General features: G+C 45.3%; 1 protein-coding gene and 1 long non-coding RNA gene across 6 annotated transcripts in view; one reads left to right on the top strand and one right to left on the bottom strand.

Annotated features, from left to right (window-relative positions):
• Positions 1-20,838, top strand: part of LOC105463494 (FH2 domain containing 1) — a 54,925-nt gene that overhangs the window by 9,642 nt on the left and 24,445 nt on the right. The window contains exons 1-4 of one of the 5 annotated variants that reach the window (XM_011710612.3): positions 1,527-1,807; positions 8,481-9,105; positions 18,942-19,003; positions 19,649-19,751. In XM_011710612.3, the coding sequence (XP_011708914.2) occupies positions 8,608-9,105; positions 18,942-19,003; positions 19,649-19,751 (663 nt within the window). In that variant the 5' untranslated portion in view covers positions 1,527-1,807; positions 8,481-8,607. Of the gene's footprint in view, positions 1-1,526; positions 1,808-2,003; positions 2,081-3,423; positions 3,543-3,584; positions 4,196-8,480; positions 9,106-18,941; positions 19,004-19,648; positions 19,752-20,838 lie in introns of those variants that run through there. The other 4 variants (XM_011710611.2, XM_011710609.3, XM_011710614.2 and 1 more) reach the window with 4 other exon arrangements.
• On the bottom strand, positions 170-2,507 carry LOC105463495 (uncharacterized). Its single transcript, XR_976368.2, has 2 exons — positions 2,320-2,507; positions 170-1,102 (listed from the first exon to the last, which is right to left on the bottom strand). It is a non-coding gene; the product is annotated as an uncharacterized lncRNA (long non-coding RNA).

Here is a 20,838-nt window from a genome sequence, read left to right as displayed (position 1 = left end):
AGATGAGTTGACTTTTGGATATTTGAATTTGGACTTGAAATTTTATGACCATATGGATTCAAGAGTCCCTGACATTGAAGAGAAACCCGGAGATGTACCTTGAAGCTCAAGTTTCCAAGTCCCTCATTTTCCCTCATGGCCCTTCCAAGGATACATGTCTAGTATTACATTTGTAAGTTTTTGTTGCTTTCCTTTAAGAAGCTCCCGGAGGAGTTATACAAGCTTCAGGCCCCACGACATCTGGATGGGTTCAATTTGAAATCAGAAGGTATTTTTATGGGATAATGGGAGATCAAGAGTTGGAAGAACCTTGTTACTCTCCTCAAAGGAAGAGAAGGGTCAGCAGAGAAGGCCAGAGAAGCATAGAGAAGGCCTTAGGGTAGGATGCTGCCAAGGAGATCAAAGGGACGAGGAGCTGAGGATGGGTCACCAGACTTGACTTCTCAAAAAGTAACTGTTTTTAGAGCGCATGCTCAATACAGTTGCGGGGATGCCACTGTCATGGGGTTGAGGAGGGAAGAGTAGGCAGGGAGTGTGGAGTCCCCATTTAACAAAGTCGACAGTAAAAGAAAAGAAGATGCCACTCCACTCCTCACTTTCGATCTGCTGTAATTTAACTTGAGCCTGAACAGTCAATATTCCTTTGGGATTAATATTAGCTCCCTGAGCATGACATTGTCTTTCTCTTTATTACATTTTCTTATTCCTTAAGATTTTAAGGTTCTCTTAGTTGGATCCATTTCTCTTCATGCTCGGATCAATGGCCAAGAAATGGGCTATTGGCAGGCACAGTTCTGGTTTTTGTTGATGGGTTTGTTTACACTAATAGTTTCTCTTTCTCGATCCAAGGCTTGCATATGGAGGCCAGGAATTCTGTCCTGGGAGTTCAGGGACTGAGGACCAGGGTGGAGGAAGCGAAAGGCGTCAGGCATGAGGCTGGAAAAGTCTTGGTCGATTATCTAGAATCAAAGAGTCAAAGGTAGCGATGACTTCATCCCCGTAGAGGGCGCCTCCCTACCCCGGCAGTGGATTTTCGGTCAGCCGGTTTGCCCGGGATGTTTTCTTTGACTACTTGCTTCTCACTGCTTGGCGGCCCAAGTCACTTTGAAGGAAAAAAAGAAAAAAAAAAAGTGATAAAATCGATTCCCCTGTTTCTTTCTGTGAGGAGTGTGCGTTTCCCAGACAGCGTGCGTTCATTCGATCAGGCCTGGCAAAAATTTTTGAGGGGTCTTTTTACGCTTTAATACAACCTAAAGGTTCCTGTTATCATTATAGAGAATTAAAAACAAAAACAAAATAAAAACGGCAACAAACTTACAGATTGGCAGGCCCCAGGGAGGAGCTGACCTTTGGGAAGCTCTGGCCCAGCCAGGTTTCAGCTGCAGGAGCTGGGACAGGACAGTTCGCCCAAGTGCTACTAGGTTTCCAGGGAGAAGAAAGTGTTGGGGCAGAGGGTGGTCCGGCGCGTGCGTTGGGGGGGCGTGTGCGGGGGTGTGTGTGTGTGTGTGTGCGCGCGCGCGCGCGCGTGTATATAAGAGTGTGCGCGCGCCCGTGTGCACAAGAGAGGGTTCCCGGGAGGCTGCCGCAAAGGCTCCTTTGTAAAAGGCACTTGCCGGTTCAGAAGCCAGCTTGGCGCCTCCTCTTGCCGGTTCCCGAGGACACCTGGCTCTTCTGGGCAGCCCAGCTATCTCCATCTCTTGCCGCCCCTACATCTCTCGGCGGCCCCGGGCCTAGCCCCGCGCCAGCCTTCGGGTGCGGGGAGCAGTGTGCCCCGAAGCGTCTCCCCCGGGGCCCCACGCAGGTGAAGGTGAGCGCGTGGCGGTGACGGTGGCGCGCGGAGGGTGGAAGGGGGGGCGAGGGAGAGGCGGAGCAGGAAAGGGCGCGCTGCCCTTCGCGACCGGCCAGGAGCAGCGGGGCCGCAGCTTTGTTACCTGAGGCCGCCGCAGCGCCCCGCCCCGCCCTGCCCCCTCGCGCTCCGGGGCTGCGGGGCCTGCAGTGACCGGGAGGAGACCGCTGCGTCGACACAGCGGCGGGAGGCTGCAGCGGTCTGCGCGCCGGGAGCGGGGGGCGCTGGCCGCGGGTGAGTGCGAGTCGGGCAGCCGAGGCTGGGGCGACCGCGGCGCGGGACACGGGGAGCTGGAGCCCCGCAGCTCGGGAGGGTCGGGGTCGGGGTGTTGGCTGGGACCCGAGGCAGAGGCGCCGAGAAGCGCGGCCGATGGGTGCTGGGTCTCGGCTTCCTCCGAGCCTCACCGGGAAAGCTGGAAAGGAGGTTCCAGCTCCCTCCACATCCACCCGGATAACTTAGGCGGTCGCCCTTACCCGGCCTTGGAGGACTGCGATCGGTCCCTGGAGGCGAGGACGCGCCGGTGTGGACCCGCGTCTGGAGAACGAGCTGCATTGCCGGGCTGCCCCGGGTCGCACTTGGGTGGTTGACTATTAGCCGTGGCTAAGAATTTCAGATCAACCGCCCCCTAGTTTATCCCCGCCCGTGGGAGACAGCGGCATCCCGCACAGAATGCGCAGCCGCGGCGCCGCGCTCGGCTCCCTAGCCAGCCGGGGGCCACGCCTGGCCCCTGAGATAGTGGTGTGGCGGTGGCGGGGACCCAGTGCAGTGGTGCGGACCGAGGACTAGGCGCTTCTCGCCCCGACACACTTGCTCCGGCTGCGCGAAGTTCGGGTTACAAGTTGCGCCCCGCGCCTGCAGGAGTGTGGGGAGGGGGAGGAAGCGGGTGGGCTGGGGATCAGCCTCCAGACAAGGGGTGTCCCCAGCTCTTGGAGAGCGGGTTCTGACCGGTTTCAAACACCAGGAGTCTCCCCCGTGTTTCTCTCACCCGCTCGTCCCGGCTCCCTTTTGGCAGAGCCGCAGTGCGACCGTGAGGCTTTTCCCCCGCGCCTGCGACCCGGACGGGGGACGTGGGAAGATGTCGCGGCGGAGGCTCGGGGTGGGGTGGGAGCGCGCGGCCGCCGCAGACCGGGTGTCTGCGAGCCGCAAGACACCCCACTTTCGTTTCAATTACATGGACATCTCCCTTAGCCGTCTCCCACCCCACTTGTGGGCGCAGCGTGCTAAGCCCCCGCAGAGGGGCTGGCGCCCCGGGGGGCGTGGCGTGGGGGGCGTGGGCTCTCCAGCTGGGGCCCCTCGGCGGGTGGGGGCGGGGCCCAGACCCCCTCGCGACGTTGGGAGGGCCGGGAATGGGCGATCCGGTCCGGCGGCCGACCGAGTTGCTCCAGCCGCCTGACGGAAGAGCGGTCGGCGCTGCGGAAGGCCGAGGGTCGCGCACTGCCGGCGCTGGGCGCCCGCCCTGCAGTCTCCGCCCTGCAGGCCGCGGCCTCTCTCCCCGCCGCAGAGCCGGCGCGGCGCGTGTGGGCGTCGATCTCCGCGCGCACCGGCGCCCCACCCTCGTGCCGCGACGAGCTCCTGCCCGGCGCTGATAAGGACCCGGCTGGGGCTCCGCGCGGCCCACGGGGCCGCCCACTCGGGTTCAGTTTGCTGCCCCCAGTGCGGCTTCCCGGGGTTTCGCGGTCCAGCTGGTGGCTTGTTGGTGAGTGGCTCGGGCAGGGACGGGGGTTCTGGGTTGGGGATGGAAGGAGGCTGCGGACCGCTGGCTAATGCGGAGACCTAGTAAACTACTATGTATCCAAACTTGAAAGAAGTGGTGACCCAGGACCCCCCAGGCCGAATTTCCTCCGGACTTAATGGTCGGTTTTCAAACTTCTTGTGTGGACAGAAAGGATCTCCGGGGTTCGGCCGTCTGTGACCCCCTTCTACTGACCCACAGTTGTCTTCCTGGAAGGAGCAGCCAGCGCTTCCTTCCCTCTCTCTAGAGCATCCTTTGGCACGCATGTACTTTTTTTTTTTTTTCTTGGTTTTGGGACAGTAAGAGAAACTGAAAATGTACAGTCAAATACAGGCATTCTTCCTCTGCTCTCCGGTGTTGGTCTCGGACGTCTCTGAATGTTTACATTGTGCTGCAGATTGAAGGCGCTGACTGGGAACGCGTTGTCCTGGGTTCTTTCACTACTGCCTGGAGTACAGGCAGATGGAACACAGACGACGGAACTCACAGAAGAGTTGGACGGTCCGGCTCTGGCCCTACTGTATCGTACCGACTGACATTCTGTGTTTAATAATCAAGAAAAGTTTTGAAAGATAAGTGGTGGTGGAGGATCCTTTTCCCGAATTAGTGGAGTGAGAGTAAGAATTCCAGTTTAGAATTGTCCATACTTTCCCCATCCTTTTCTTCTCTCCCAAATGCAGTAAAATAGGGCTGTGTGTTTCTCTACCTCTGCTCTTCAAACTCGGCTTGCTCTGCCCCGGTTTGTCATCAGAAGCACGTGCGCCAGCCCTTCCTGCCCCCGCCTCATCTATGGCACATGCCAGGAGTCAAGGGGAAAGGTTTCTGGCAGGTTTTCCTTGATGTTCCTTTTGATTATTGTTGACCAAAGGAGTGAGTGACCAGCTGAGCAGCAAGACCCCACTGGTCCTCGTTCAAGAAAGTCCTGAGCTCCAAACTGACGTCCAGGAACATGCTGTCCCCTTAAATACACTGTGAGATGAAGCCTACATACTCTTTTTTCTTGACTCCTTTCAAGAGACTAGAACTTCTTTTTTTGGTTATTGTTTTGTTGTTGAGACGAGTCTGGCTCTGGAGTGCTGTGAACTTCTTTTTTTGGTTATTGTTGTTTTGCTGTTGAGACGGAGTCTGGCTCTGGAGTGCTGTGGCGCGATCTCGGCTCACTGCAACCTCCGACTCCCTTATTCAAGCGATTGTCCTGCCTCAGCCTCCCAAGTAGCTGGGACTACAGGCGCGCGCCACCACGCCCAGCTACTGTGTGTGTATGTGTGTGTGTGTGTGTTTGTGTTTTAGTAGAGATGGGTTTCATCATGTTGGACAGGATGGTCTTGATCTCCTCATCTCCTGATTTGCCCACCGCGGTCTCCCAAAGTGCTGGGATTACAGGCGTGAACCACCACGCCCGGCCGAGACTAGAACTTCTAGGGATGTTTCTGACACCAAGGAAAAAGTACAGCGGGCTGTTTAGGCAAGAGAGCTTAGGAGGGGGCCGGGGGCAGCTTTGAAGACCCTTAATGAACGTTCTAAGATTTTTTGCCTGCCAATTAACTAGAAGTTAAGTACATGATCACAGCATTGCTTTATTGAAATTTCACATACTTAAAAGATGCTCAACTGAGCTACAGCCTCTTTGGGAGAGTCTATCACTCAAACACAACTCTGATGGGTCATGAGTAGCACTTAGGGGACTTGAAGAGACATTCCCATCTTCAGAACCCAGCCATGACAGCTCTGCATTTTACTCAGAGCTGGGCACTTGTCAGCCTTAGCAGCTATCCTCATCCTGTTGCTGAGGTCTCCAACCTGTAGCTGAGATCTTTAACATACAGGCCTGTCTCTGTCTTCCCCAGGGGCAGATTGATGGGACTACTTAGCATTTTCCAGACAGAGTGGGGGCTAATCCCATTGTCCCTACTGGCAATTGTCAGCTGTGAGAAACAGGCAGTCAGTGTGGTCTGTTAGGGCTGCGGCATCACCTGCGTTCTCCTAGTGTACCTGGAGAGTGTGTGTTTGCATCTCTACTGTGGGCAGTACTGCAGCAAATCCAGCATTCTTTTGTATATTCTCTATTTTAATTTCCATGTGGCTGTGGAAAGGGTTAGAATTCTGTCTGTACTCTGCTTTTCCTGCCACCTCTTTCACATTGGCATCCTGGCCCAGGGGGAAACCCTATTGGAGTAAGGGTAGTAAAAGCATTAGTGTCTTGGCTAATCATTGCTGGCGAACCTATTCATTAGAAGCTGTTGCTGTTGCGGGGCTAGGATCCTTGTGTGTTACCCTGGGAAAAAATTAATCAGACAGCATACCAGGGACAGTGTTGTACATTTTCTTTTGTTTCCTTTAACTTAAAAATAACATTCTTTTACATGGGGCATTGGTTAGAATCATCCCAATACAGAGCTAACAAATGTCACTTTTTACTTTGACAATTGTTTATCTGACACTTCCTCTGTGCAAAGCACAGTACTAAAACGTGCACCTTTCTGGCTTTGTTGTTAGGAAACAGTGAGGTTGCTTAACCTTGGAGTATATAGTCTTCCTTAGTCTTTGTCAATATCTCTGTATTTGCATTGTGAGGTTTAGTGGCACATCTGTACATAGGCAGCACTGAATGAGTTATTGCTTTCTAGATTGGAGACTTTTTGAGCTTATCACCATTCTTAAGAGGGATAATCTATAAATAAGTCAGCATATCTGGAATTGGAGGTAAATTGGAGGATTAACCACTCTTCTATACATGAGATGTTTTATGTACCGAAGTATTTTTAAATATGTAAGGATAAACTGCCAAAATTACCTGCACAGTCTTGAAAAAGAAGAGTTCAAATATAACTATAAACTGTAATTGACAATGAGTCATTTGCTTTAAGGGTGCCAACTATGAAAACAGCCTAGTTATGCCCCTAATGATAATTATGAAAACTCCTTCTAGAAGCCAGTTGCCTCTCAAGTGAGCTGTATGTCAGCTTGAAAAAATATTTTCTATTTTACTTATTTAAAAACTATTCAGTGGTGATGGCTGTGCAACACTGTGAATGTACTTAATGCCACTAAATTGCACACTTAAAAATGGTTAAAATGATTTTTTAAAGTATCCAATTAATAGCTGGAAATGTCGTTTTCCTCCCATATAGAGGCAGTTTTCAGAACTCCAATATTCAAATGTTTCATTAAAATATTTGCTTTTGAAATATGGAGACAATTTAATAGATGATCACCAAGAATTGAGAAAGGACAGATCTCACAAACTTCGATAGCAAAGAATGGAAATATTATAAGTTTGTTCCTAGTAGCCAGGGGTAACTTGGCATTTTATCTATAAACCCAATATGTATGTTAAAGCAAATGTAATACCTGTGAAAATAAAGGGAAGTAATATGCACATATGATAACAGCTTGTTATTGTTATAAATAATAGCTAACTATGTACCAGGCATCTTAGTAAGGACCATACATGTGTTAGCTCTTTATTTTTATACAAACCAATGGAACAAGTATTTCCTCATATTGTAGATGAGATGCTGAAATGTAGGTGACGTTACTGACCTCATCTCACGTTGCACATCTTGAAAGCAGCAGAACTTTCTGAGAAAAAGCAGTGTATTCCTAGAATCTCCACTCTTATTCCCAAGGCAGCCCTGTCTTTTGGATATGGTTCTATGTAAATCATTTTGTAATATTTGAATCTGTGAAATCAGATTGTTTACTTCTGTGTAGTCCAAAATTATTTGATTAAGTTATGTTTGTAAGTATGGGCTTTGACAGTGGTGCTGTAAAAAGATAATTACATCCCTAAGTGCAGTGTAAAAAGCCATTGTGTATGGCCCTTTGTGATCTGCAGGAAATAGTCCCCTTTCCACACTCCCACCTAGTTGGGGTGCTCACTCAATAGCCTGCATGGGGCCTTTTCTGCGCTCCCACTTACCTGTTCTCATATCTGAAGAAATTTAGTTGTTTTGACCTCTCACATCAGATCGGTAACAGCCCAGCATCAAAAAAAAACATTTGAAATTCCATAAAAATGCAACCCTCTAAAGTAAGTTGGTGACTGTGTATAAGAGACATGGGGTAGATGTGACATGGGCAGCATGTCCTTGGGCATTTCTCTTCTTTGCTAAAAGTGTCAGAAGCAGAAGAGGCAGGTGATGGTTTCCAAAGAGTGGCTTAACTAGAATCCAAGATGATAGAGGTCATTTAATGTGTTCTCCTAATTTTACAAATGAGAAAATGGAAGTCTAGTGAGGCGAAGTGACTTGTCTAAAACTGTAAGCAGTAAAGCTTGATTTAGGGCTGGAATCTCATTTTTCATATCTGCTGTTCTTTTCTCTATCTGGGGGAAAGCCACATCACCAGGTAGAGCAGAAATATGGTGGCCCTGATTCCAGGGAAATGAGCTAGGCCATTATTATATTATCTCCAAATGCCCTGCCTTATCCGTCCAAGGTGCAAGATGCCTTTTTTGACCCATGATTGGTAGGAGACATGTCCAGACTGGAAAAAGGTAGGGTCACTAATGCCTAATGCTTCAGCAATTTGGGCAGTTTCCCTAGGGGTTGGGCAACCATTGTCCAAAGAGAACAAACTAGTTAGTAAACAAGTAGTTTATTCATAAAGTGAGCAATACTTGCTGAGCCTATAGCAGGCTCTCAATATGTATGTGCTTTGTTGATTAATGTAAGGTTTCCAATTGGATTTGTTGCAATATTTTTGGCAGAATTTCCAGGTAGTAAAATTTGATTCACATTTAGAAAAGCATCGGTTCCTTGTAATGCAACTTGGGATGTGTTGCCCCTCATTGATTTTCATATCTAACTCATATGAGAGGATTGATCTAGCCTCTGAAGGGAGATGCTGATGTGAAACTGTTTGTCTGTAACTAATTTTATATTCATTTTATCTTGGTAGGTTTGGAAGAGGACAGTTGCCCTTTATTCTGGCGGCAGATAGCAGGTGAAAAAGTGCTACACAGGTTTGATGTTTGTGTCGTCTTCTCCAAGGCCAAGAAATTATCTCCATAGGAGGCGACAGTACTATGCATGTTATGAATTGTGTCTCCTTGGCCAGTGATAAAGAAAATGGGAATATTGCCACAGCACCTGGATTCATGATTGGGCAGACACCGCCTCCAGTACCTCCTCCACCTCCTCCTCCACCCCCTCCATCTCCACCATGTTCGTGTTCAAGGGAAGAGTGTCCTTCCTCCCCTCCTCCACCCCCACCACCTCCACTTCCTGGGGAGCCTCCCATCCCACCTCCCCCACCAGGCCCACCCCCAACTACTCATATGAACGGCTACAGCCACCTTGGTAAGAAAAAGCGGATGAGAAGCTTTTTTTGGAAAACTATTCCGGAGGAGCAAGTTCGGGGCAAAACCAACATCTGGACCTTGGCAGCCAGGCAGGAGCATCACTACCAAATTGATACAAAGACCATTGAGGAGCTCTTTGGGCAGCAGGAAGACACCACCAAGTCTTCCCTTCCTAGGAGAGGAAGAACTTCAAATTCATCCTTCAGAGAAGCTCGAGAAGAGGTAAGAATGCAAGGTGGAGGGCTAATCCTCCACATACTGCATTGTTTTGTGTTTTGGGATGTGTGTACATTTGAAACAATTGCTAGACATCCCTAAGAAATGAGATAATAGAAGCAAATGTGCCTTGGAAATGATAGGCAGAGTCTTTACGATGAGCTTGAACTGAGTATTGAGAAAGTGTAAGAAGTGTGCGTGCTGTATCCTCCCAGACGCCCTGGTGGATTATGACCTCATGCAGAAAACATGCTATTTGGGATCACTGCCCCTATCTCTAGCACATCTGCTGAAGGTTCCCCTATTGGAGAATTCTGCTGAAGTCCAGGATCGTTAGTCTCTGTTGAAACAAAAACTGAGTTTCTAAAATTGGTTATCTGGAATGAACTGGAGCTGACTGGGGCAGACTACCTTTTGTTAAATAACACCATCAGCTGACGTCCATCCTTAGGATTTTACCCTTATTTTCTCCTCTAGTTTGTATATAACAAGTGTTTCGAGATGGCCTTCATTCCTCAGATCTCTGAACTAGATTATGGCTGTTGGGGAACAGAGGCTTCCAAAGAGACAAAGCATAAAGCTGTTTTCAGAGAGATTGTATAGGAAGGATGTCTCTAGTTAACACTAAATGTGTTACTTTGAGAAAAAAGAAAGCTATTAAGTTTCAGGAAGTTAACTGAAAGCGTGATCCCAGAGCTGCAGATCACCATATATTACAGAAACTGCATCAAAAATTACATTTGTAAACACTGTCAATTTAGAAACTTGAAGAAACCTCTACCTGCTAGAAAAGATAAATATAAATAAAAATAAAAGGAAAGAATGCTGCCCCCCCCACACAAAGCACAACAACAAAACAGAGAAAGACAACAGAAATTCATCATTTAAACAGGTCAGAGATGGAGCTGATTAGATAAGAGAATGGGCAGGGCCCTGGGATGGAGTAGGAGCTCCATGCATTATTGAATTCTTGAGCCAACAGTATTGACCTCTTTTCTCTTTCTGGCTCAGGAACATGTTAACTCCTTCTCTCCACTAATTCACTGGTGGGCCCTTAAAGCTGATTGTGTGATCTCCTGTTGAAATAGCCAAGAGTCTATTTTTTATGAAATGCAGGACACACTGGGGTTATATGTAAACTGTGGCATAAATCTGAGAAGGAAATCTTCATGAGAACCCTTAGTGCCATCAGTGCTGAACACAGGCTTGCCTGTCTCTTCCTTTTATGCAAAGTCCTTTTATTTGCTAGAGTATCCTTTCAATATTGGAAGGAGCAAGAAGTCATTTCCTTAGTACCCTGGCCTTTGCCCCAGCTCCCAACAGAGGTTCTTTATTGTACAGTAGGTCATTTCTCACTATTGTCTCCCAGCTCTCTTTACTGAAATTCAAGAATACTGAAGTAACTATTGGGTGGGCCCACATGGAAACGAGGCCTGTGTCTCACCAAAGCGCCTGTAACAGAAGAGGGCTAGCTCACCGTGTCCGGGGAGGCAGCTGTCAGGCTGGAGTAGTTGGCATCGTTTGTGAATTGGGAAAATTTCAGGAGGCTAAGGGGAACTTGCTGCTTTATGTTCCCAAATTAAAGAGAGGTTAAGAACCACTCAGAGAGAGAGAGAGAGAGAGGAAAGTGGCAGGGGTGTGGCATCTTTTCTCAGCTATGATGGAAGCAGAGATGTCCATTTCTAAAGCAGATCTGAAATTCAGGGAAAAAAAATACTCTGTCTCAATTGCCTTCCTCCACCCCTGCACCCTACGCAGATTTTTACACTTTTGTCATTAACTTATTTTTTAAGAATTATTTTTTAAATGGTCTTAAAATTATTTTTAATTGTGGCAAAATAACATAACATAAAAATTTAGCATCTTAACCATTTTTAAAAAGTTTTTTTTTTTTTTTTTTTTTTGAGACAGAGTCTCGTTCTGTCACCCAATCTGGAGTGCAGTGGTACACTCTTGGCTCACTGCAACCTCCGCCTTCTGGGTTCAGGAGAGTCTCGTTCCTCAGCCTCCTGAGTAGCTCGGATTACAGGAGCGTGCCACAATACCCAGCTAATTTTTGTATTTTTAGTAGACATGGGGTTTCACCATTTTGACCCAGCTGGTCTTGAACTCCTGACCTCAAGTGATCTGCCCACCTCGGCCTCCCAAAGTGCTGGGATGACAGGCGTGAACCACTGCGCCTGGTCTAACCATTTTTAAACAGTTTGTTGACGTTAAGTACATCCACATTGTTGTGCAACCATCACCACCTTCCTTCTCCAGAACACTTTTCATCCTGCGGAACTGAAACTCCATACCTGTTAAATCAGAACTGTCCGTTCCCCTCTTTCCCTAGCCCCTGGCAGCCATCATTCTACTTTCTGTTTCTATAAGTTGGACTCCTTTAGGTACCTCCTTTGGTGGAATCATGTCATATTTGTCTTTTTTGTCACTGGTTTATTTCACTTAGCATAATGTCCTCAAGGTTCATCCGTGTTGTAGCATGTGTCAGAATTTTAAAGCTGAATGCTTTTCCATTGTATGTATAGACCACATTGGTTTATCCACTCATCTGTTGATGGACAGCTGGGTCGCTTCCACCTTTTGGCTCTTGTGACTATGCTGCTGTGTACATGGGTGTACAGAAATCTTTGCTTTTAACATTTGTGGGTCCTGGTCTGAGAGACAGCATACTAGAAAGAAAAAGTAAATCACCGTGACTGTGTATCATAAGATAATCTAACTCTGCAACTCTTCCGTATTTGGGTATGATAAATAGTTGAGAATGATCCCTTTAAGTGCATTAGGTAATGTTGTCACATAACTGCGATTATCCAGAATTATTTTCAATTTTCATGTTATCTGTAGCGTGGCTAGAAGTATTATATATACTTCTCTTGCAGTAAAAGAATATGGTACATGCTCTTTTCTTCCTTCCTTCAATTTTCTTCTGAAGAAGTTAGAACTCAGCAGGGTTATTGTCTAACAAAGATCAGTAATAAATCTTCCAACTCACTTTGCAGTAAGCGGAGTCCAGGGTCAAAAGTAATAGTCCTGCCATCTGTCTGTGTGGACTGCAGAATTCCCTCCTCAGCCTGTTCAGCAGAAGCACTGCTCCTGAGCCCGGAGCCACAGCATCACCACATTACAACACAGGCTGCCATTCTGGAGGTTCAAACTTGCCCAGGCACAGACTATGACCCTTGAAATATCATAACCTCCTACAGAAACAGCCTGACATTATGTGATTGGTTTATACTTTAAAGCCTTACACATCATTACTAATAAGTTCCATTGTACTTGCAAGCAAGAAATTTGCTGCAAGATATGGAAGATGGGAGAATGGCTGAACTTAGAAAGAACAACATTTAAATAGTGAGTTAGAACATCTAGTATGGGGATGGGCACGGTGGCTCACACCTGTAGTCCCAGCACTGTGGGAAGCTGAGGCAGGCAGATCACTTGAGGCCAGGAGTTCGAGACCAGCCTGGCCAACATGGTGAAACCCTGTCTCTACTAAAAATACAAACATTAGGCCGGCATGATGTTACATGCCTGTAATCCCAGGCCCTCAGGAAGCTGAGGGATGAGAATCGCTTGAATGTGGGTGGGGGAGGTTGCAGTGAGCAGAGATCGAGCCACTATGCTCTAGCTTGGGCAACAGAGTGAGACTCTGTCTCAAAAAAAAAAAAAGAAAAAAAGACATTTAGTATGGGAAGTTATGAAATGTTACTATCCTTGTATCTTTGTTAACTAAAAATTAACTCTAAGAGACTGTAGATATGATAGTATAATAATAATTAAACCGTAATAAAGCAATTAGAAATAAAGACATATTGCTGGGGATGAGAACAGAGAGATTCAGCTTAAACTCATCTTCTTCTCAGAGTTGCTGATCCCATCCCCTTAGAAGCCCTGTAGCTCCTGACCCTCTATTACTGACATTCCTCAGGCCTCCTGGGAGCCTTCCACCAGTGTTAGCTGAGGGTGTGTGTCTCCCTCTACAGTTTGACCAGCTCTTAAAGGGAAGGCTATATCTTAGCCATTTGGTATCTTCCAAAGGAAACAAAAGGTTACTGAACTGGACAGAACTGAACCAAAAGCACAAAGGGATCAGCTTATGAGGCATCAACAGATCAAAATTGGGGCTCACAAAGAAAACATAGATATTGAAACACCTGAGGTCATTCACTATGATGTCTGCAGCCATATAACATTGACCGTCTAGGAAATAAATAAAATGGCTAATTAGAAAAAGAAGACCACAGAGGAGAGAGAGAGAGACAGACAGACAGACAGAGAGAGACAGAGAGAAGGGAAGGATGGAAGGAAGACTGGTTTTTCTAAATTTATGACAAGTAATATTAAATATTTTATTCTCCCACGCTGTAATTCAGCTGTCAGTCATTCTCACCTTTTGTTATGATGCCAGTATGTTCTAGAATTTCAGGATTGCTCACAATCCAGAACCATAGAACTAGAGAGAGCATTTCAAATACATTTGGGAAAAAATGTGCTTCAACTGGGTTTTCATTTTTTTCCCCCAAAGTTGGGGGAAATAACAATTTCCAATTGACAGCCAACTAAACATGAAAAAGAAAATGAAAAACAATCAAAACCCGAAAGCTAGGTCCATATTGGAGGATAGAGGAAGATCTTTACATTTTTGTTTTTCAGGACTTGAAGTGGGATGGAAATAGCCACTATGTAGTGTTACTTAAGTAGGTAAAGAAGCCCCCTTTGACATAAAAACAAAACTGGTTTAAAAGTTTCTACCTTCACCTTGAGGACATTATGCTAAATAAGCCAATCACAAAGGACAAATACTATATGATTCCATCATAGGAAGTACCTAAAGTAGCCAGATTTATAGAGACAGAAAGTAGAATGGTGGTTGCCAGGTAATGAGTGGGGGAATGGAGAGTTAATTGTTTTTTTTTGTTGTTGTTGTTTTGAGATGGAGTCTCCCTCTGTCACCCAGGCTGGAGTGCAGTGGCATGATCTCAGCTCACTGCAACCGCTGCCTCCTGGCAATTCTTCTGCCTCAGCCTCCTAAGTAGCTGGGGCTACATGCACATGCCACCACGCCCAGCTAATTTTTTTGTATTTTTTAGTAGAGAGAGGGTTTCATCTTGTTGGCCAGGCTGGACTCGAACTCCTGACCTCAAGTGATTTGCCCACCTCAGCATCCCAATGTGCTGGGATTACAGGTGTGAGCCACCGCACTGGGCTGAGAGTTAATTGTTTAGTGGGTACAAAGTCTCAGTTTTGCAAGATGAAGTGCTCTGGGGATGGATGGTGGTGATGGTTATACAACAACGTGGATGTATTTAATGTCACTGAACTGTATTCTTAAAAATTGTTATGGAGCCTGGGCAATTTAGTGAGACTCCCATCTCTACAAAAAACTTAAAAATTAGCCAGACATGGTGGCTTGTGCCTATAGTCCCGTTACATGGGAGGCTGATGCAGGAGTGCTGGAGCCCGGGTGGTGGAGGTTGCAGTGAGCCGAGATAGTGCCACTGCACTCCAGCCTGGGCAGCAGAGCAAAACCTTGTCTCAGTAATAGGAATAATAAGAAGAAAATGGTTATGGACCAGGCACAGTGGCTCAAACCTGTAATCTCAGCACTTCTGGAGGCCAAGACAGGAGGATAGCTTGAGGCCAGGAATTCAACACTAGCCTGGGCAACATAGTGAGACCTCATCTCCACAAAAAAAAAGTCTTATTTTATCCAGGTATCATAGCATACACCCATAGTCCCAGCTACTCAGGAGGCTGATGCAGAAGGATTGTGTGAGCCCAGGAGTTTGAGGCTGCAGTGAGCTATGATCACACCACCACACTCCAGCCTAGGTGACAGAGCAAGACCCTGTCTCTTAAAAAAAAAAAAAAAAAGTTATGATGGTAATTGTTATTTGTATTTTACCACAACTGAAAAAAAAATTCTTCTTCGTTCAAAGGATATGGGAGGCAGATTTCGTAGTGGATTCATGAAGTGAATTGAAACTACAAAAGTTGTGGTAGAATAAACTAGGAGAGCTGATTTGGAGGTTTTAGCAGGAGTGGTGGTGTAGCCATTCACACGCCTCACTGAGTGGCATAGCGCTGCTGACTGTTTCAGTGGGTATCAGCACAACCCTGGCCCCCTGGCAGTTGCGGGGAAACTGTGAGTAGAGCCCAGGCCCCCTTCTCATCCTAGTAAGAAATCCTTGAAATGAGTTGAGTGCATTAATTACCTCATTACCTTATATTTCTAGCTGCCTTGTTTGCCACTCTTTGGTAGGACTTTTGGGGGAAGAGCTAACGGACTCTGCAGTATGCTGACTGTACCCGTGGCACTGACTTCTGTGGCCGTCCTGCCTGCATGTCCTGGTGTGGCCTGTTGATTGGAGCTGGTGGGAAGGAGGGGATGATGCAGTTTGCTCATTGGCTGGGTTTGTTTATCCCTATTCTTTGGGCAGTTTCTTGCCTCTGATTTGTCAGCGTGTGCAGCCAGTGAGTCCCACTGGGATCCCCTGTGCAGATTCCACTGCTCTGAATGATTCCAAAACACCACCCAACCCGACCCGGCTTTGTTTCTGAATGGCCCAGCTTTGAGACAGCAAGCATTTGGGAAGTGAGATAAGCTAATTTACATGTGTAGTGATAACCCTCTTTAAAGGACTTCAACAGTCACTCTTATAACACTGCTTTGCAAGGACCAAATGCGATAAAGTGGAGAAAGAGACTCCTCAGGCACTAGGCAAATCTGAGGATGCCAGGAGCCAGTGGGACTGTCCCTGAATGGTATCAGTTGTCTCATTTTAATGTTGTTTGGGTGAAGTACTGGGCTCTGTTTTTTCTGTAAGGTGCTCAGTCACAGCCAGCCCAGGTTTTCCCTTAGGAATATCACCGAATTCTCTTCGTTTCTGAAACACAGCTTGAGCTGTAGAGATGCCTGCTTCCACAGCTGGGCTGCCCCTGGGTTGGGGCACTGTGGGCTGCTCCTGTAGGGCCGCTCCTGTAGGGCCAGGGCTCAGGCCCCTGGAGGCTCTCTTGCCTAGTGAGAACATGATTCCCATCCATCATCTCTCAGATACAGCTCTGGGGTCACCAAGGGACTTGGCCAGGCACACATACAGCTTCTTACACATCTGCCCCCATTCCTGGAGAAAACTCACAATGCAAGCACCATGCTGGTAGGGAACATTTGCTATGTCTCTATAGGAAGCCCAGTAATATGGAAACCCACAGACACTAGAGTGAAAAGGAGTCAAAGAGAACCAGGCTAGCCTATCAGTTCAACACTGCTCTAGGAAAGTCATAAAATGATGTCTATGAGGCTCATTTTCTTTCCAGCAGCAATGTCTCTGGATCTAGGCTGAGTGAAGAGAGTCCCAGAGGGTTGAGGAGTGAACAGGATGAGTGTGGGGCTTGGTTCATGTGGGGTGTGGGAGAGCACTGCAGTCAAGGGTTGAATGTAGCGGAAGGTGGCACTTCTGTGAAAGGAATACGAAACAAGTTGTTTCATTTATCCATCCTAGGTGAATGCAGAGGAAATTCTTTGAACGTGCTGTGTAACTATATCAATATACAGATTTTTATGCATGGCCTTTTAATTTATGAATTATAAGAAACCCAGTTTTCTGTCTTAATAAATGGAGATTCCTTTTTTGGTATGAGCTTTTAAAGGGTGTTGAGTTTGACAGATTTTATTCTCACCCTTTCTTTTTTCTCTTCCCCTCTCCTCCCTTTACACTGAACTTGAACTGCAGTCCCTAGATAGGATTCCAATAAGGAGGCTACCCTTTCAGCTTGGGAGTTTATTTTATGGCTGGCAGGTGATTGTGTTAACATGAAATAAACCCCGAGGTTAGTAAATAATGTGATTGTTAAAGATTGGTCTTCAAAAGAAGGCAACCATACTCTTGTAAAAATTTAACCTTATAGCCAGGAAGTGACATTAACGTTGGTTAACAGTCTTGCTGCTGGTTATAAACTCAGAAGCAGACCCAGAGATCAGGAATTTAGTCTGAAACCTGATTCTCTTTTGTTCAAAATGAATCACATACATTTGGAAAGGAAGAGCACTGTAACATTCCTATTTTAGCTAGTCTCCCTTTACCAAAAAACAAATGGGAAAAAAATGCAGCAGTTTTCAGGTTATCTTTCCTCCACGCAGCCTGGATGTTTGCATCCAGAGACAGAAATGGCTTCTGTATTTAACAGCCAAAAAAAAAGTTCTAATTTCTAGTCTGATAAAGCCACCTAAAATTATAAATTTTGATCAGTGAAAACCTGCTGCAGCCCAAATCTGGTTTTGACAGAAAAGCTATCCCCTATTTCATTAAATAAAAAGATTCCCTGTATTGTAAGACATCCTGATTCCAGAGATCAGGAAAATGCAAAAACAAAAAAACAAACAAAAAAGTATCTTAGCCTTGGGGAAATGTATACAGCACAAGATTTTTCTTTTGAATATTTTGAGTAAATAAAATGTGGGACACTACCTTACTCCCTCCTAAAAGATCTACTGGACATATGTAAACTTTTTGAATGAAATGAAATTTTTCTTTTAGAAAAAAATTTAATGATGTTTCTGAAATATGACTTTATTGGTTCTTTTACATCCGTAAATCAGGGTTGGGACTCAATCTGCCATATCTTCAGAGTGGTTTTTTATTTTCTCAGTTCAAATCTCTCGTGATTCTTGTTAGGCCAAGACATCCATTTCCAAATTGGGGCTTTTAAATGTGGGCAATATTATTCTAAGAGGAAATTACTAAATTAAAAACATTTAAAGTATGTATTTACAGTCCTCCCTCCATGACTGCAGATTCTGCATCCTCAAATTCAACCAACCACGAATCAAAAATATTCAGAAAAAAATATAAAATAACAATACAACAATAAAAAATAATACAAACTTACAAATACAGTATAACAACCACTTACATAACATAATTTACATTGTATTAGGTATGACAAGTAATCTAGAGATGGTTTAAAATATGCAGGAGGTTGTACATAGATTATATGCAAAATTTTATATGAGACTTACATGCAATTTTATATGAGACTTGAGCATCCTCAGATTTTGGTATCCTCAGGGGTCCTGGAACTCATCCCCTGTGGTACTAAAGGATGACTGACTTTACAGATACTTCTCAGCTTATGATGGGGCTGCATCCTAAAAACCCATTGTAAGTCAAAAATGTTGTAAGTTGAAAATGTGGCTGGGCACGGTGACCCACGGCAGTAATCTCAGCACTTTGAGAGGCCGAGGCAGGTGGATCACTTGAGATCAATAGTTCAAGACCAACCTGGACAACATGGTGAAACTCCATCTCTACAAAACATACAAAATTTAGCCAGGCATGGTGGTGCATGCCTGTAATCCCAGCTGCCCTCCGGAAGCTGAGACAGGAGAATCACTTGGACCTGGTAGGCAGAGGTTGCAGTGAGCTGTGATGATGTTACTGCACTCTAGCCTGGGCAACAGAGTGAGACTCTGTCTCAAAAAAAAAAAAGAAAATGCATTTGATATCCCACTAAGCCCACAGTAAACTTGAAAAATCATAAGTTGAACCATCATAGGTCGGGACCATCTGTATATTAAAAGTTATATAATATTAAAATAGGTATGTTTTATTATTACATTTAAGGGGAAATATAATATCACTGTAGAAAGCTTGGGGAGATGATAATCTTTTAATATTTTTAAAACTATGTTAAGAATATCTGTTAATCACCAGATTTATACATTGGGAATTGTTCTCTGATAAATTAGTGTTGCATTTTGATCGGTTTTAATTATCGACTTTCTCCATCTCTTTTTATTTGAATTTAGTAATCTTATGTGTCCTGATTTTTTTTTCCAGATTACTATTTTGGACGCAAAACGGAGCATGAACATTGGGATATTTCTTAAGCAATTTAAGAAGTAAGATTTTGCACGCTTTAGTCATATCCCTGCTGTCAGTATCAAAGTCTGTGGGGGTGACTGAGCTGAAATTCAAATCCCTCACACCTTCAAATCCTTCTTAGAAGCATGGCTTGATGAGTCTGGAAGTGACTGTCACTTTCTGCTGTTTTCCTTCAGGGAAACATAACATGGTAGCTTGAAGTATATGGAGAATTGCCCCAGGGCATCCGTTCAAGCCTGTCCCATCAGGGACACCTTTAGAGTCACCTTTAGTGTCGCCCCTTCAGTGGAGGTTGGGCTGATGAGTCAAATAGTGGTTGGAGTTTTGTGTTCTGAAGTGTAAGGAGAAGGTTATGCAGGGGTTTCAGTGAGACCAAAGGGGATTATTTTTCTCGCAACAGAAGAGACTCCCCGTGGTTGTTGATGCTTTCAGCCTTTTTGGGATGCCCGAGGATGGTGGTCTGGGTGAAGGGCCCTTGAGCAGAGTGTTGGGGTTCCCTGTTTTGAGGCAGTGGGGCTGTTCTGAGCACTCACACAAAACTGCCAGCCAGACCGGGAAGGAGGTGGGTGGGAAGAAGGGTGGATATTTGATTTCCACTGGCTTGCAGCTCTGTTGGCACTCTAGCAAACAGGAAACGGAATGTGATTCGTTGTCGTTTCAAGGTCTCCTCGGTCCATTGTAGAAGATATTCATCAAGGAAAAAGTGAGCATTATGGATCGGAGACCTTGCGAGAATTTCTCAAGTTCTTGCCAGAGTCAGAAGAGGTAAGAAATTCAGCGCATGAGTTGTAGATGTTAGGAGTGATCATAAAAACTTAGTATTTGTAAGCATGTCAAAGCTCACATGGAAGGCCAGGAGCGGTGGCTCGTGCCTGTTATCCCAGTACTTTGGGAGGCAGAGGCAGGTGAATCACCTGAGGTCAGGAGTTTGAGACTAGTCTGGCCAACATGATGAAACTCTGTCTCTACCAAAAATACAAAAATTAGCCCGGTGTGGTGGCAGGCACTTGTAATCCCAGCTACTCAGGAGGCTGGGGTATGACAATTTTCTGAACAAGGAAGGTGGAGTTTGCAGTGAGCCAAGATCATGTCACTGCACTCCAGCCTGGGCGACAGAGTGAGAATCTGTCTCAAAAAAAACTCAGAGCCAGAGCTTTCTCACATAAAAGTCAAAAGTGACCTGGTAGAAAGAACATGGCTTATGGAGTCAGAGAATCTAGATTCAGATTTGAGCTGTTCCCTTAATTGAGAAAATAGAGCAAGGTTCTTAACTCCTGTGAACTCTAGTTTCCTCACGTGTAAAGGGAGGATAATGAGGCTGACCTCATTGGATTGTCAAGATGATGAAATCCTGGTTATGCATCTAACGTGGCACTTGGCGCATGGGAACGCAATAAATTTTCATCATCCAAAGAAAAGGATTCCTTTTCTATCATCTAAAGATGACCTTTGCATAGTATAAACCCAGGTTATTTTATAATCCATATACTTTTAAAAAATAAGATGAAAACAATCATTTTTGAATAAAGATGCTCTAAAATTTTGGAGAGGTAGGTAAACTGTTAATAAAATGTTGTCTATATAATTAACTCAAAGGCAGAAATTGTTGTGATAGTAATACATACTACCGTTATATAAAGTTATTTATTTTGTTTGGACTGACTGAATTAACTGCATTGTTGAATGGTTAGGAGCTTGATAGAAAAAAAAACCCAGAAAAACAGTTGTATAAAACCTTCCAAAATTTTGATATTGTCCTTTATTTCTAAGGAAAAAATTCCTTGAAAAATTTCAGTAAGAAATTACACAAATGCCTATGCTTATAAATACCTAAATAATATAGACTCTTACA

This window comes from Macaca nemestrina, chromosome 3 (genome assembly GCF_043159975.1).
Source record: "Macaca nemestrina isolate mMacNem1 chromosome 3, mMacNem.hap1, whole genome shotgun sequence".
NCBI classification, from domain to species: Eukaryota; Metazoa; Chordata; class Mammalia; order Primates; family Cercopithecidae; genus Macaca; species Macaca nemestrina.
The sequence above is the reverse complement of the archived record's forward strand: the minus strand, read 5'-3'. Positions and strand labels throughout refer to the sequence as shown.